Source organism: Microcebus murinus, chromosome 2, assembly GCF_040939455.1.
Source record: "Microcebus murinus isolate Inina chromosome 2, M.murinus_Inina_mat1.0, whole genome shotgun sequence".
Lineage (NCBI taxonomy): Eukaryota > Metazoa > Chordata > Mammalia > Primates > Cheirogaleidae > Microcebus > Microcebus murinus.
This window is the reverse complement of record NC_134105.1, coordinates 18,403,673-18,419,791: the sequence shown is the minus strand read 5'-3', so window position 1 is coordinate 18,419,791 and position 16,119 is coordinate 18,403,673. Positions and strand designations below refer to the sequence as shown.

Genomic DNA, 16,119 nt, shown 5'->3' with positions numbered 1-16,119 from the left:
AGCTCCAGGCCCAGTAACTGGTGGACCTGGGGACTCCCACCCAACAGTGCAACCTACAGTTCCAGAAGCTCCTACAGTCCAGCTTCTGAGAATTTGCTGGCTCTAGCTGCACCTCCATGCATGGCGTCCACCCAGCCCACAGCCCAGCTCATCGGCCCCTCATCTGCAAGGGTAACACCCAGCCCCCGCTGGTTCTCTCCAGCCTTTACAACATACCATCCTTTGGCCACTGACAGAAAAGAGCTCCAGGTGCGGTGGCTCAGACCTGTAATCCCAGCACTCTGGGAGGCTGAGGTGGGAGAACAGGAGATCAAGACCAGCCTGGGCGACATAGCCAAACCCATCTCTACAAAAAAATTAAAAGTTAGCTACATTTAGTGGCGTGTGCCTGTAGTCCCAGCTACTCAGCAGGCTGAGGTGGGGGGATTGCTTGAGCCCAGGGGTTCAAGACTGCAATGAGCTATGATCACACCACTGCACTCCAGCCTGGTAAACCATGATCACTTTATAAAGGTTTAAAGTTGAACAACTAAAAAAAAAAAGTTAATCAGAAAAAAATATAGAGAGGCAAAACAAAATAAAAAAATAATGCCCAAAAAGAGAAAAGAAAAGAAGAAAGGGGAGAGGAAACTCTGAATGGTCCCTAGCCCATTGTCTGACCTGTGGAGACAACCTGACCAATCAGAGCAGCTGAAGCAGCGTTACCTCACACATTCCAATTCTGCCTCATCCTACACCATTCTGCTCCCTTCCGCCCCACCCCGCTGGGTTCCCTGTCCGTTGGTTCCATTCCATTTCTTCCATTCAGAATTCCAGGAAATTCTATCTGGGGAAAGAAGGGTAAAACAGGCAGAATTGGAACCAATTTATAGACGGGAATTTTCTTTTAATTTCAAAATATTAAGGGGGTACAAATGTTTCAGATTACATGGATTGCTTTTGTAATGCTTCAGTCCTGGCTATAGGTGTCCTGTCACCCAAATAGCATTCACAATACCCATTAGGTAGGTTTTTTCTTCTCCCCTTTATCCTTCCCCACACAAAGTATAATTTTAGAAAGGAATTCATGAGCACAGAACCCTCTGTTCTGCTGGGGCCTGGGGTGACCTCCAAGGGCCTAGTGTCTGAGGTACCCAGAGGAACACTGCAAAGAGCTCAGGTTCTGAACCAGAATGAACTTGGGCTCAGTTCTGGGCTCTGCCACACACTAGCTGTGTGACCCTGGGCAAGTGCCTGAAATCCCTGAGCCTCTGTTTTCTTAGCTATAAAATGGAGGTTTGGGATCTATCTACTGAGTTATTGTGAGGACTAAATGGAATAAGGCACATAATACACCTAACACAGTAGGTGGTCATGTTCTGCTTATTCTCAGAGGCAGCCATCTTGCCCTGAGAGTCCTGGCCCCAGACCGGCTAGGGGGTGAAGGTGGGGAGAAGCGGGTAAAATAAAATAGCTAAATTAGCTAACATCTATTTAGCACTTACCATGTGCTGGTCTCTGTGGTAATCACCACATGAAAAGAAACTATCACTACCTACACTTTACAGATGAGGAGTCTGAGGCACAGAGAAGTTCAATAACTTGGCCAAAGTCACATAGCTGGGAAGAGTATGAGCTGGGGCACAAATTCAGGCCACTGTGAGTCCTGCCTCACGTTAAACCCCTTTTCGCATGAGAAACGCTGAGGTTCAAATAAATTAAGTTCACACCCCAGCTGAACAGGGTAGCATCTACCATCCCACGTCAGATCCTGTGACTGTGAAGTTCTGGTGATTTCCACCGTTGTGTGCTGCCCCCTAGTGCCCCTATGGGAGAAGCACATCTGAGGCAAGCAGCAAATCTCCAAGGAACAGAGAGAGGCAGAGACAGGGGCGGGCTCCACATGCCACTGCCCACATTCCCCAGACCCACTGCTCCTTCCAGCTCCAAAGCTGTAGGTGTTGCAGCTTCTAAACAGCACTCTGAATGGCATCCTTATATGCAATGGTGATGTGTCTTGGCTATCTCACAAATCCTCAAATTCAACAGGTCTAACACTAAGTTTGCATTCTTTCACCCCAAACTTGTCCTCCCCAGTCATCTGCATCCACTCAGTAACACAGACAGAGACCCAGAGTCATCCTTGACACCCCTCCTTCCCCCCAAGCTGTCTTCACCAGCTCAAGAACCTAAATGGTGGCGGAGGAAGGTGACCAGAAACGTAAAAATTGAACACAGCGGAGCAACCACGGTCAAAGCAGAGGATCAGGACAATGACCCTAGGTCAAGAGCAAAAGGCAGAACTAAGCTCAGGAGACTGATTACAAAGGCAGGCCTCTGATCCCCTAGGAAAGAAGCCCAAACACAGCTTCGAGGGCTTGGAGAAAGGCACAGCACGGAGCACTGCACAGTGAGCCTGGAGGATGGGGTTCCCACCAGCTCCAGTCTCCACTCACAAATGAGTGGGCAAATGGCCTAACTTTGATGGACCTCCGTTTCTTCATCTGTAAAATGAACATGACAAAGCCTACCTCATAGGGCTGTCATAGGGATCAAGTAAAAATGTGTTTGTTTTGAAAACTGCAAAGGAAAGTGCACAGCAGAAGTAGGTAGTTCTCTGAAAAATTCATCCCACTAGATATTTTATTTTATTGGCCAACTTACTGTAATGTCAACATGCAAGGAAAGACCTCTTTTTCCTTCGTCACGCTGAATGCTGGACCCATAATGTACCCTGTTTTGTTTTTAGAGTGTCATCCGGTGGTTTTGCTTTATATATTATTTTATTTATTTTTTAGATTTTTAGATTTTTTTTTTTTTTTTGAAGTCAGGGTCTCACTCTGTTGCCCAGGCTAGAGTGCAGTGGCGTCATCATAGCTCATTGCAACCTTGAACTCCTGGGCTCCAGTGATCCTCCTGCCTCAGCCCCCCAAGTAGTGGGACTACAGGCACGTGCCACCATGCCTAGGTAATTTTTGTATTTTTATAGAGATGGCATCTCACTATGTTGCTGAAGCTGGTCTAGAACTCCTGTGCTCAAGTGATCCTTCTGCCTTAGCCTCCCAAAGTGCTGGGATTACAGGCATGAGCCACCACACCCAGCCTCCTTACTCTTTTTTTAAATGGTTTCTTTCACATATAAATTAGGCTGAACCATATGAATGTGCCATTTTTTCACATCAAAACAAGTCAAATAACAGCAATTTCATATGGCCCAACCTACTACTATGCCTAAACATAGAACTTCCAGTTAATTTTGAACTGTATGAAAAGTATCTCATTCCATATATAATCTTCTAGGACCTGCCTTTTTTCACTCGATATTATCTTACCACAATTCATCCATGTTACTGTTTTTTTTTTTGAGAGAGTCTCACTCTGTTGCCCCAGCTACAGTGTCATGGCATCAGCCTCTCTCACAGCAACCTCAATCTCCTGGGCTCAAGCAATCCTCCTGCCTCAGCCTCCCGAGTAGCTGGGACTACAGGCATGCACCACCATGCCCGGCTAATTTTTTCTATATATTTCTAGTTGGCCAATTAATTTCTTTCTATTCTTAGTAGAGACACGGTCTCGCTCTTGCTCAGGCTGGTCTCAAACTCCTGACCTTGAGCGATCCTCCTGCCTCAGCCTCCCAGAGTGCTGGGATTACAGACATGAGCCGCCGTGCTCGGCCCATGTTACTGTTTTTCATTCATTTTTTATTGCTATATAATGAATTCTTTTGTATGAATATTCCACACTTCTTTATCTCCTGTCAGTGGCATTTGGGTATTTTCAGTTTGGGGCTGCCATGAACAATGTTTCTACTAACATCCTTTTTTTTTTTTCTTTAATTCAGTCTCCATAGAGACTGTCAAAAATTGGCAAAGCCAACTGTATTGCAACTTGTCATAGTGAGGTATTGGGAAAAGTTTTCAATTAGCAATAATTGAGCCTCAGATGAACCTCACTGGCTATGATATACTGCCACTGAGCAAAGCTCTACTCACATTTTTCTGCACATTCCCTCCTGGTGCATGTGTGCAAGAGCTTCTTGTGGCTGTACCCTAGGAATGGATTTGCTGGGTCTTAAAGCACACAGATGTTCAACTATACATGATGTGACATCCTCCGAGCTCCATATGAGAAAAAAAACTGTGTCACTTTCCCCAGGAAGGAATGTGGACAAGATGTGGTGGGAGAGCCTGCAGTGAAAACTAAACATCTATGCCTAACTCACTCCAGTGATCTCTTCCTACATCCATTATCTTTTTTTTTTTTTTTTTTTACCACAGCCAACTCAGAAGGACATTATCTTTTTTTTTCTTTTTCTTTTATGTTTTTCTTTTTTTTTCTTCTCTCCATTATCTTTTTTAACCCTCCCAGTTGGAGAGAGGTACTGTCATCTCCACAGATGAGGCCTAGAGAAGGAAAGTCCCTTGCCTAAAGTCAAATAGTTTGTGCCAACTGCCTGAGTAAACAACGTCTTGTAAGCTTCAGTTTCCTCCTCTGAAGAATGGGAATGATAATACCTGACCCACCGCACAGATTGATGGAAGGATTAAATAATATTGTGCAAGTAAGGAGTTTAGCATGGATCCTGAAGATGATCCCTAAAAGTCACTTGTTTATTGGCACTATTGTTCAGTCATTCCGTTGTTATTAAGGAGCAGGAACCCAGGAGAGTCTGAGCTCTGACTTCTTGCCATCCAATGGTGTTGTCTGTGGCAGAGACATCCTCGGAATGTGGTGGTCATCGCCCACTTTTTGGCCACCTCTGCTGATCCAGGATGTGTCTTTCAGGGCTGCACAGCCTGGCCCCCTCTTCCACCCCCACCCTACTCTGAATCCCAGAGGCAGGTACTTGTCTTCACCTACAGAAGAGAAGGCGAACTGACCAGCTGGCAAGGGGAGAAATCGGAGGCCAGTGGCTCATTCAGTTGAAAATAGTTGTTGAGCACCTAGCATGTGCCACAACCTGTGCCAAGTACAAGGAACATAAGGGAATAAGACCAGACCCTATCCTCAAGGTCAGAGGCTAAAGGAGGAAACAGAAGACAAGAAAACAACAGTGTGCTGGGTATTACGTAGGATAAAGAAGTACAGCCTGCACCTGTAGTCCCAGCTATTCAGGAGGCTCGCTTGAGGCCAGGAGTTTGGGGCTGTAGTTTTAGCATGATGGCATGATTGTGCTTGTGACTACACCGCACTACAGCCTGGACAAAATAGCAAGACCCTGTCTTAAAAAAGAAAATAAAAGAAGACCAGGCACAGTGGCTCAGGCCTGTAATCCTAGCACTCTGGGAGGCCGAGGCGGGTGGATCGTTTGAGCTCAGGAGTTCAAGACCAGCCTGAGCGAGAGCGAGACCCCGTCTCTACTAAAAATAGAAAGAAATTACTTGGACAGCTAAAAATATGTATATAAAAAAAATTAGGCCGGGCATGGTGGCTCATGCCTGTAATCCTAGCACTCTGGGAGGCCGAGGCGGGCGGATTGCTCGAGGTCAGGAGTTCGAAACCAGCCTGAGCAAGAGTGAGACCCTGTCTCTACTATAAATAGAAATTAATTGACCAACTAAAAATAGAAATACAAAAAATTAGCGGGGCATGGTGGCGCATGCCTGTAGTCCCAGCTACTCGGGAGGCTGAGGCAGTAGGATTGCTTGAGCCCAGGAGTTTGAGGTTGCTGTGAGCTAGGCTGATGCCACGGCACTCACTCTAGCCTGAGCAACAAAGTGAGACTCTGTCTCTAAAAAAAAAAAAAAAAGAAAGAAAATATTAGCCGGGCATGGTGGCGCATGCCTGTAGTCCCAGCTACTTGGGAGGCTGAGGCAGAAGGATTGCTCGAGCCCAGGAGTTTGAGGTTTCTGTGAGCTAGGCTGACTCCACAGCACTCTAGTTTAGGCAACTAAGTGAGACTGTCTCAAAAAAAAAAAAAAAAAAGGGAGAGAGAGAGACAGAAGTACAGGGAATTGTTCCATATAAAAGAAAACCAGCCAAGCTTAGGGGTCAGGGAGAGCTTTCCTTGGAGCTAGAGCTTTAAGGTCTCGCAGGCGCTCCCCAGACGCTCTGAGACTGCTGGGACCTCCAGCCGGTTTAAGAGAAGAGGAGACAGGGCCTCTCTGCCCCTCCGGCCAGGCCTCACTGGCCCTGACTAGGCCCAGCAGCGCCGAGCGGCGGTGCTCGTCCAGAACCCAGGGGCGGGGCCTCAGCTCAGGTGAATTGCAGCGGCGCTTCGCGGAGGCAGGAAGTGTGTCCTCAGCGGCGGCCCGTGCAGCGCTCCCGCGAGACGCTTACCTGCGCCCCAGGTGAGCGGTGAGGGGGACGGGGGAGGGGCTGAGCCGGAGGCGGCTCACCTGGCGGGACAGGTAAGGCCCGCGCAGGCCCGAGGGGGCGCAAACCAGGGCAGCACCAGTGTGGGGAGCCCCCAAAGGCTGCGCCCGGACGGGGGAGGGTCCTGGGCCCGGTTCCTCGGGGGCCACCCTCCTACTTCCGGGGTGCGCGGGCCGGGCCGGGGAGCGGCCTGAGCGGCCCCTGGGCTGGGCGGGCACAGTGGCGTGCGGGGGGCCGCGTTCGCCCTTAGGGCTGCACTGGCTGTGGCGGGAGCCGCTCTCACCCGGCGGGCAGTGTTGGCATGGGGGAGAGGCCGAGCTCACCCGGAGGAACGGTGTCAGGACCGGAGAGAGGCTGGGTCCGCCCGCGGGCGAGGGCCCTTGCAGCTGAGAGGGTGGTGCTCGCCCCGAGGGCGGTGCTGGTGTAGGGGCTGTGCTAGACCGGGAGACAGTGCCGGGGTCTGGTTCTCCCTTGCCTCCGGGACTAGGTGCCTGCTGGTGGGGAAGCCTCGGGCTGCACCTTTGGGGCAGGAGACCGAGGGTGCACGGCTGCCTCACGCCCAAGCCGACGGCTGTTTCGTGCTCAGGGCTGGAGTGTTCCTCCCGGACGGGTGTGTGAGGCTTGGCCTTGGGCTGGGGCAGAGTCTGCTGCGGCTGGGCCTGTCCTGGGGACTCTGGGAGGAGGGAACGGTAGAGATACAGACCCCTGAGTGTTTGTGTGTTCTCGGGAACTAAGGAGGAAGAAGGGAGCGTCAGTGAGAAGTCCGGGGAAAACGGGCCAGGACGTCTGGCCCCCAGGAAGATCCCTGCAGTACCTTAGAGGGCCCAGAGACGGAGCCCCTCCCAGGTGCCAGGCCTTGCTCTGCACGCAACATTTCATTTAAACTCCCGGGGGGCGCGGGCGGGGCATGAAGATACTAATCTCTCTTTTTAAAAATGAGGAAACTGAGGCTAAGAGTCTTACCCCGGGTCACATAGGAGCAGGGATCCTCCCCTGCTCCTAAACCAAGTGGCCAAGGGTCTTAGAATTTTGGAGGTGGGGGCAGCTGTGGGGAGGGGTAGATATAGTCAAACTCTGCCTGGAAGAAGTGGATCAGAGTCCTCTTTTGGGAGATGGAAGTCAATAGTGGATAAGAGTCTGGGGCCTGGCTGTTTGTGTACAAATAGATGTGTGGCTTTGGACAACTTACTTAACCTGTCTGTGCCTCAGTATAGTAATACAGGTAATAATACTACAAAAAAATTAGGAGAATTCATTGTTTATTATATCTAAAGCACTTAGAGCAATGTTAGCCATCAATAATTAACTCTTTCACTACAGTACAAACTCCTGAGGTTAGGGAATTTTATGTTTTACCACTGTATCCATGGAATTTGGAACAATGTCTGGCACACAGTGAATATTTGTTAATTGAGTGAATGAATGAATGAATGAATCTAGCCCAACCCCACATTTCTCAAACCCAGGCAGATTTAACAACCTCTGGGTTGTAAGGGACTTTAATGTTACCTGTTACAATTTCAGTTTGCATAACTTTGCAGATGGTATTAATATTTCACCCCATCTCCCATAAGACTGCTGGTCCCCACTCTGGTCAGCCTAGAACTTAAGTCCTTTTTCATTTCACCCAATGGTCCTGGTTCTACCCTGAGGTCACATACAATCTGTCAGTCCCCTGAAGCTCCTAATGTACCAAATGTACCAATTCCTGTTCCAGACACCGAGGCAGAAAGGAATTAGACAAAGTCCCTGCACCTCAGGGTCATGGTCCTTGGGGAGACAGGCTTATCCTCAAACAATGGGTACAAGGCAGACCCAGGCGACAGGGACCCCAGCAGAAGGCTATGGGGAGAGGGTCTCCCATCTGACTAGGGGTTCTGGAAGATCCCTGGAAAAGGAGTTCTGAGTAGGGCCAGGGGAGTGGGTTGAAGAATTGTAGGAATAGTTAAAGAACTATATCCTTCCTATCCACACTTAACAGTGGATAACATTCCCTTCCTCCCCTTTCTCTCTCTATACATACTTACATTCTGGTTTTTTGTGTGTTTGAGCCATTTGAGATTAGGTTGCAGACATCATGCCCCTTTACCTCTAAATGCTTCAATGTATATTTCCTAAGAATATGTCCTTATCTTATATAATCATAGTAACCAAATTCAGAAAATTTGATTATAATACTATTAAATGATATACAGTCTGTTTTCAAATTTCACAAATTATCCATATTATCCAATGCCCAATTTTTCCTCCTAATCCAGGAACATTCTAGGATCACATTGCATTTAGTTGTTATGTCCCTCAGTTTGGGCTTATCTGTTATTTCCTCACGATTACATTCAGGTTTTGCATTTTTGGCAGGAATACTTCATAAATGATGTTATATCCTTCTTAGTGCATAGATTCAGGAGGAGCATGATGTCAGTTCAACCTATTGTTGGTGATATTAACTTTGATCATTTGATTAGAGTGGTGTCTGTAAGTGTTCGCTGGCAGCAAGTAGGGAGGAATGGAAGTAGCTAGAATGGAGATCTCGACAGTATTTCGGTGAGAGATGATGATGGTGCTGTTTAGGGAGGTGGCATTGATTTGCCCAAGGCACATAGCGTCTTAGGGCCAGAACTAGGACTAGAACACAGATATCCTGATGCCTGATCCATGTTCCTCACATACCTCCAATTTAAGACCCCAGTGTCATTAAATCAGGGATAAAAATATAAGGGACCAGTGTCTTAGGAAATTCAAGCTAAGGAGAGTTCTTGCCCAGCAAACCCCTACCCATGATCACAGACTGTTCCAAATATCACTGTATAATCTTCCTTGACTTCTGCAGGCAGAGTTATTTACTCCTACAATGCCTCAGATATCCTGCATGTTCCATCTTATAAGCTTTTAAGCATCTGTTTTCCCTACACAACCATGTGTGAATCATCAAGAACAGGTCTGTAGTTCATTCATTACAGTACCTAACACAGGGCCAGGCTCAGTGCTTATGGAGTAAGTTAAGTCTTAGCTCTGAGCTTCCTAGCAACTGAGGCAGAAGGGGAAAGATTTGTTTTATGGCTCAGCTTTCTTGTCTAATCAAAGGAAGAAAAACAGTAGTTGGTGTTAAGTGTTGCTAATAGGAAAAATATGAGTCAGACTAAAATATTAACAGGGTACCTGTTACATTCCCATGTCTGATTTGAAGGAAGAGGGGAAGGCAAAAAGGTGTTAATGATCAGGTTCTATAGCAAGTCTCATGGAAAGGCATTTTCCACGAGAGCTTACCAACAGTAGGAAGAAACTGGGGGAGGCCATTTTGTGGTAAAATATACATAAAATTTACCATTTTAACCTTTTAAAAACCATATTTAAGCATACATTCCTGTGGCATTAAATACATTCACACTGTTGTACAACTATCACCATTATCCATCTCTAGAACCTTTATTTTTTGAGACAGAGTCTCAGTCTGTCACCCTGGATAGAGCATCATCATCATAGCTCACTGCAGCTTCAAACTCCTAGGCTCAAGTGATCCTCCTGCCTCAGCCTTCGGAGTAGCTGGGACTACAGGTACACCACCACACCCAGCTAATATTTAGTAGAAACAGCATCTCACTCTTGCTCAGGCTGGCCCAGAACTTTTTAATCTTCCCCAGCTGAAACTCTAGACTCATTCAATACTCCCCCTTCCCTGCCTGCCCCCAGCCCCTGGCAACCACCAGACAGAACTACTCTTTTTTTTTTTTTTTTTGGAGACAGTCTCACTCTGTTGCCCAGGCTAGAGTGCCGTGGTATCAGCCTAGCTCACAGCAACCTCAATCTCCTAGGCTCAGGAGATCCTTCTGCCTCAGCCTCCCGAGTAGCTGGGACTACAGGCATGCGCCACCATGCCCAGCTAATTTTTTATATATATATATATTTTTTTTTTTTTTTTTTTTTTTGAGACAGAGTCTCGCTTTGTTGCCCAGGCTAGAGTGAGTGCCATGGCGTCAGCCTAGCTCACAGCAACCTCAAACTCCTGGGCTCAAGCAATCCTCCTGCCTCAGCCTCCCAAGTAGCTGGGACTACAGGCATTCGCCACCATGCCCGGCTAATTTTTTGTATATATATTAGTTGGCCAATTAATTTCTTTCTATTTATAGTAGAAACAGGGTCTTGCTCTTGCTCAGGCTGGTTTCGAACTCCTGACCTCGAGCAATCTGCCCCCCTCGGCCTCCCAGAGAGCTAGGATTACAGGCGTGAGCCACCGCGCCTGGCCTCTATATATTTTTAATTGGTCAATTAATTTCTTTCTATTTTTAGTAGAGACGGGGTCTCACTCTTGCTCAGACTGGTTTTGAACTCCTGACCTTGAGTGATCCTGCCGCCTCAGCCTCCCAGAGTGCTAGGATTACAGGCGTGAGCCACTGCGCCTGGCCCAGAACTACTTTCTATCTCTATGAATTTAACTATTCTAGAGATTTCATATAAGAGGGACCATACAATATTTGTTCTTTTGAGTCTGGTTTATTTAACATAGCATAAGGTCTTCAAGGTTCACTCATGTAGCATGTATCAAATTTTCATTCCTTTTTAAGGCTAAATAATATTTCATTGTATGTATATACCACATTTTGTTTAGTCATTCATCCATTGATGGACATTTGGGTTGTCTCTACCTTTTGACTAATGTGAACAATGCTGCTGTGAACATTGGTATATAAACATCTGTTTGAGGCCGGGCACAGTGGCTCACGCCTGTAATCCTAGCACTCTGGGAGGCCGAGGTGGGAGGATCGCTCAAGGTCAGGAGTTCAATACCAGCCTGAGCAAGAGCAAGACCCCATCTCTACTATAAATAGAAAGAAATTAATTGGCCAACTAATATATATACAAAAAATCAGCCAGGCATGGTGGCACATGCCTGTAGTCCCAGCTACTCGGGAGGCTGAGGCAGGAGGATCGCTTGAGCCCAAGAGTTTGAGGTTGCTGTGAGCTAGGCTGATGCCACGGCACTCGCTCTAGCCTGGGCAACAAAGCGAGACTCTGTCTCAAAACAAACAAAAAACATCTGTTTGAGTCCCTGCTTTCATTTCTTTTTGGCATATACCCAAAAGTGGAATCACTGGTCATGTGGTAATTCTATGTTTAATGTTTTGAGGAACCACCATACTGTTTTCCACAGCAGCTGCACCACATTCCTGCCAGCAATGCAAGGGTTCCAATGTCTCTACAGCCTTGCCAACACTTGTTATTTTCTGTTTATTTTTTTGTACAAGTTGAATTTCTCTAATCTGAAAATCCGAAGTCCAAAGTGCTCCAAAATTTGAAACTTTTTGAGTGCTGGCATGACGCACAAAGGAAATGCTCATTGGAGCATTTTGGATTTCAGATTTTTAGTTTAGTAATGTTCAACTGGTAAGTACAATGCGCATAATCCAAAAATCCAAAAAAAAAAATCCCAAACCCAAAATATTTCTAGACACAAGAGTTCAGAGAAGGGATGTTCAGCCTGTAGTAGCCATCCCAATGGGTATGAAGTTCCTGGAAATTTTGAAATCTGGGTTAGACCACTGAGAGAACTTCCTATTTGGGGAGGGAGGGGCAAAATAGATTAGGGGTTATGGGCATACTTGGGCCTGTCCACTTCACGAGCCTCCTAAACCAGAAGTGCAAAGCTCCTCGGATCAGCCCAGGAGCTAGTCCCTGACCTCTGATTTTGACTCCTTCCTGGCCCCCCTGTAGGTGCCTGGCTGCAGCAGACCATGCAATGAACCATGCCCCGCCCTGGACACCCCCGCCCATCATCTGGGCCTCCACGCTTGGGACCCTGGGAGCAGCCGGCAGAGCTATGTCTGGAGACGTATGACAAGCCATCCCAGCCCCCACCAAGCCGCCGCACTCGTAGGCCAGACCCCAAGGACCCTGGTCACCATGGGCCAGAGAGCATTACCTTCATCTCCGGCTCTGCTGAGCCGGCCGCTGAGCCCCCCACCTGCTGCCTGCTATGGCGACCCTGGGTGTGGGACTGGTGCCGGGCTGCCTTCTGCTTCCGCCGCTGCCGGGATTGTCTCCAACGCTGTGGAGCCTGTGTGCGAAGCTGCAGCCCCTGCTTGTCTGCTGGGGACTCCACTGAAGGGGCTGCTGAAGCCAGCTGGGCCAAGGAACACAATGGAGTGCCCCCTAGCCCTGATCGTGCACCCCCCAGCCGGCGGGATGGCCAGCGGCTCAAGTCAACCATGGGCAGCAGCTTTAGCTATCCTGACGTCAAGCTCAAAGGCATCCCTGTATATCCCTACCGCACCACCACCTCCCCAGCCCCTGACTCGGACTCCTGCTGCAAGGAGCCACTAGCCGAGCCCCCACCCACACGGCACAGCCTCCCGAGTACCCTTGCCAGCAGTCCCCGTGGCTCTGAGGAGTACTACTCCTTCCATGAGTCAGACCTGGACCTGCCCGAGATGGGCAGCGGTTCCATGTCAAGCCGAGAGATTGATGTGCTCATCTTCAAGAAGCTAACAGAGCTGTTCAGCGTGCACCAGATTGATGAGCTGGCCAAGTGCACATCAGACACTGTGTTCCTAGAGAAGACGAGTAAGATCTCGGACCTTATCAGCAGCATCACGCAGGACTATCACCTGGATGAGCAAGATGCCGAGGGCCGCCTGGTACGCGGCATCATTCGCATCAGTACCCGAAAGAGCCGTGCCCGCCCACAGACCTCAGAGGGACGTTCAACTCGGGCTGCTGCCGCCCCTGACAGTGGCCATGAGACCATGGTGGGCTCAGGTCTCAGCCAGGATGGTAGGTGGTGCCCCATGGGACTGAGGGGCAGAGCAGGGGAGGCTCTGGCCAACGGAGGGGGGTTCAACTGGAGTCTCTGGCCATTGTGGGCCACTCCTCAGCAGGTCCTCACTCCTCCTCTTTTCTTGCAAGTCTTTTGCATCCTCCTCCCTAGATCCCTCCCTGGCCCTTCCCAGTGAGGTCTGAGCAAGGCTGAGAGACATGCAGACCCTGGCAGCTCTCTGGCCTTTGCTGCTATCCTGAATGGATAAGGTTCTCTATCCATTCAAGAAGTTCACCTAACAGGCTCTTCATTCCCTGCTATCACATGCCAGAGTAGCTTCTAAGCCTGGCCTGGTTAATAGGACTGGGGGACCCACGTGAATTTAGACCTCTGACCCCGTCTGGCATAACCAAAACAACTACCCAGCACAGCATGTGTGCATACACACTGTCTATCTATGTCTTTTTTTTTTTTTTTTGAGACAGAGTCTCACTGTTGCCTGGGCTAGAGTGCCATGGCGTCAGCCTAGCTCACAGCAACCTCAAACTCCTGGGATCAAGCAATCCTGCCTCAGCCTCCCAAGTAGCTGGGACTACAGGCATGCACTACCATGCCTGGCTAATTTTTTTTCTATATATATTTTTTTAGTTGGTCAATTTATTTCTTTCTATTTTTAGTAGAGACAGGGTCTTGCTCTTGCTCAGGCTGGTTTCGAACTCCTGACCTTGAGCATTCCGCCCGCCTCGGCCTCCCAGAGTGCTAGGATTACAGGCATGAGCCACGGTGCCCGGCCTATGTCTTTGTTTTAAGCATTATTTTTTTAGCCCTGCCCAGGGGTGGCAGGCTCCTCCCTCATTGGGCTGGGAGCAGAAATGGAGAGCAGGGTTGAAAGGATGTGATATTGACCATTGCCCTCCCCATGTTGCCTCCTTAGAACTGACAGTGCAGATCTCCCAGGAGACGACAGCAGATGCCATCGCCCGGAAGCTGAGGCCTTACGGAGCCCCAGGTGTGGTCCTGACCTGATGAGGCGTACAGAGGGTGGGGGGACTACCTTGGGGGACCCTCACATGCCCCTCTCCCAGCTTCCTTCCTGGGGTGGTGAGCATGGCATCAAAAAGGTAGAAGGGGCCTGAGCAGTCACAGACCCATCCCAGTCCTGCAAACTGGCTTACAGCAGAGGCCAGGTGCCCAGAATGGGCAAACAGGAAGTGATCAGACTCCAAACTTTAAGTCCAGGTCACCAGGGAGGAAGCTGGGAGGCCATCCAGCCTGATCCTAGAAAGGTACCCTGTGTAGATTCTGCTGCTGTCATCTTGCCCTTCATGGCAACCCCCTGGGGGCAAGGTCATTATCCTTTTACAGAGAGGCCAGGGCTCAGAGAAGTCCAGACACTGACTCACCCAGCCAGCATCAGACTGACCCAGGATCAAGTCCCACTCTGCTCCTTCTCAGCAGGCTTCTCCTTCGCTGTGGACTCTGGATGAGCTCTGTCCCCTGAGCCTGTTTCCTCCTCTCCCTTCCCCCTCAGGGTACCCAGCCAGCCACGACTCATCCTTCCAGGGCACCGACACAGACTCATCAGGTGCACCCCTGCTCCAGGTGTACTGCTAACCCCCACTGGGCCCAGCAGCCACAACCCCTTCTGGGAGAAGCACAGCCTGCAGAATGAAGAAGGAGACCAGGAACCCCTTTGGGTGAGGCTGAGCCACAAGCCCAGAAGCAGTGCCCACTCTGGCTCCTCCTGCCTTGGCTGACTGGCTCCTGGACCACATGCATTTCACTGGGCCTTAACGTCCATGTCTCCTTCTTCCCCAGCTGGCCTGACCGCTGCCTGGGCCTGTTCCTTCCTGCCCATGATCTTTAGATGGCGTGATCATGGGAAGCAAGGACTGAGGAATTACCTTCTGGGACTAAATCCTGACTCCATCCCTGTAACATAACACCCTAACCAACCATGCAGACTTCACCCTTCTTGGGATACCCAACAGTTAAGAAGTTTGTCTTAAATGTGTTGGATTGGGGAGCGGGCAGTGCCCAACTCTGTTCTGTTCAGTTTGTTCTTGTTTTTGGCCGATGTTCCATGTTAACATGACCATAGTTTGTAAGCACAAAGGTATTAGACATCTGCCTGGTTATCACTGTCCTTTCTCTCCCATTTGCCTTGTGTAACTGCTGCTCAGGAGACAGGATCTGGTGTTCAGCATGGCTTAGTGTTATGGGGTTGAAGTCAGAAGGAAAAAATGGGAGCAATGGTGCCCAAGTCTCAGGTTCACTGAGTTCCACAAGACAAAGAGCAAAGCAGTATCTGTACCCAAGAAAGGTTTGACCAGCGGTTCTATCATTGTTGAGGTTGCTCTGCTTCTGTCCATCCATCCCTCGGTTTCCCCAGATCCCTAATCCTTTTTCAGTCCCCGCCAGCCTTGGGCCTGCTGCTCCTCTCTGCCTCTCCATGGTGCTAACAGAGCACTGTGGTTTTCACTGTTACCTTCTCCTCACCCTTTCCAACAACCTTGGAGTGGGGTCATTTTTCTTTCAGACAGAACCTAGGGTTCAGAGAGGCCAAGGAACTTAGTGGGACATGCAATAACTGTGGCTCATACGATAACTGTTTGGATACCAGAGCCTGGCTGGGTTCAGAGGGATCCTTTTGGCAGGCCTACCAGTCCATGCCAAACGAACAATCTGGAACATATTTATGACTGTTCCCCACCGCCCCCACTTAACCCACAGCCCATTTTATTGTTCCCACCAGTACCCTTTGGGAAGTGACAACTTGTTTAGCCAGTTTCCTATCAGATACACAAGATGGTCCCTTGGGGATATGACCACAGGCCCAGTTAACTGGCCCCTTAGGCTCTGCTGTCTCATCCAGGTCAAGGCCTCTCCAAGACTGAAAGAACCACAGGGCAGAGCAGGACAGCCACAATCCTTCCACCCTGGCCTTGGCCTGAGAGCACCATTTTCCAAACTCAGCCTTGCAAACCACTATTTGCATTCCCAAAAAGAGTTTATCGAGTTTGGGAGACAGACAAAGCCAGGTACTACATGGACTCTGAAATCTGAAAAAGGAC

At 49.1% G+C, this 16,119-nt stretch overlaps 1 protein-coding gene and 1 non-coding gene across 3 annotated transcripts; one reads left to right on the top strand and one right to left on the bottom strand.

The window, feature by feature from the left end:
- Positions 1 to 3,820: 3,820 nt before the first annotated feature.
- On the bottom strand, positions 3,821 to 3,963 carry LOC142869665 (U4 spliceosomal RNA). The gene has a single exon (XR_012918245.1). It is a non-coding gene; the product is annotated as a U4 spliceosomal RNA (small nuclear RNA).
- Positions 3,964 to 6,183: 2,220 nt separating this feature from the next.
- KDF1 (keratinocyte differentiation factor 1) lies at positions 6,184 to 15,191 on the top strand. 2 transcript variants are annotated; one of them, XM_012750757.2, is made up of 4 exons: positions 6,184 to 6,269; positions 12,004 to 13,062; positions 13,980 to 14,054; positions 14,577 to 15,191. In XM_012750757.2, the coding sequence occupies exons 2-4, from the start codon at positions 12,036 to 12,038 to the stop codon at positions 14,657 to 14,659; spliced, it is 1,185 nt and encodes a 394-aa protein (XP_012606211.1). In that variant the 5' UTR covers positions 6,184 to 6,269; positions 12,004 to 12,035; the 3' UTR covers positions 14,660 to 15,191. The 2 variants fall into 2 exon arrangements, with proteins under 2 accessions (XP_012606211.1, XP_012606212.1); XM_012750758.2 differs by having other exon boundaries at positions 6,184 to 6,329.
- Positions 15,192 to 16,119: the final 928 nt, after the last annotated feature.

Coding starts and splice junctions, on each gene's coding strand:
- KDF1 (XM_012750757.2), top strand. CDS start 12,036: ATGCCCCGCCCTGGACACCCCCGCCCATCATCTGGGCCTCCACGCTTG. Junction 13,063..13,979: donor CTCAGGTCTCAGCCAGGATG/GTAGGTGGTGCC, acceptor TTGCCTCCTTAG/AACTGACAGTGCAGATCTCC. Junction 14,055..14,576: donor GAGGCCTTACGGAGCCCCAG/GTGTGGTCCTGA, acceptor CTTCCCCCTCAG/GGTACCCAGCCAGCCACGAC.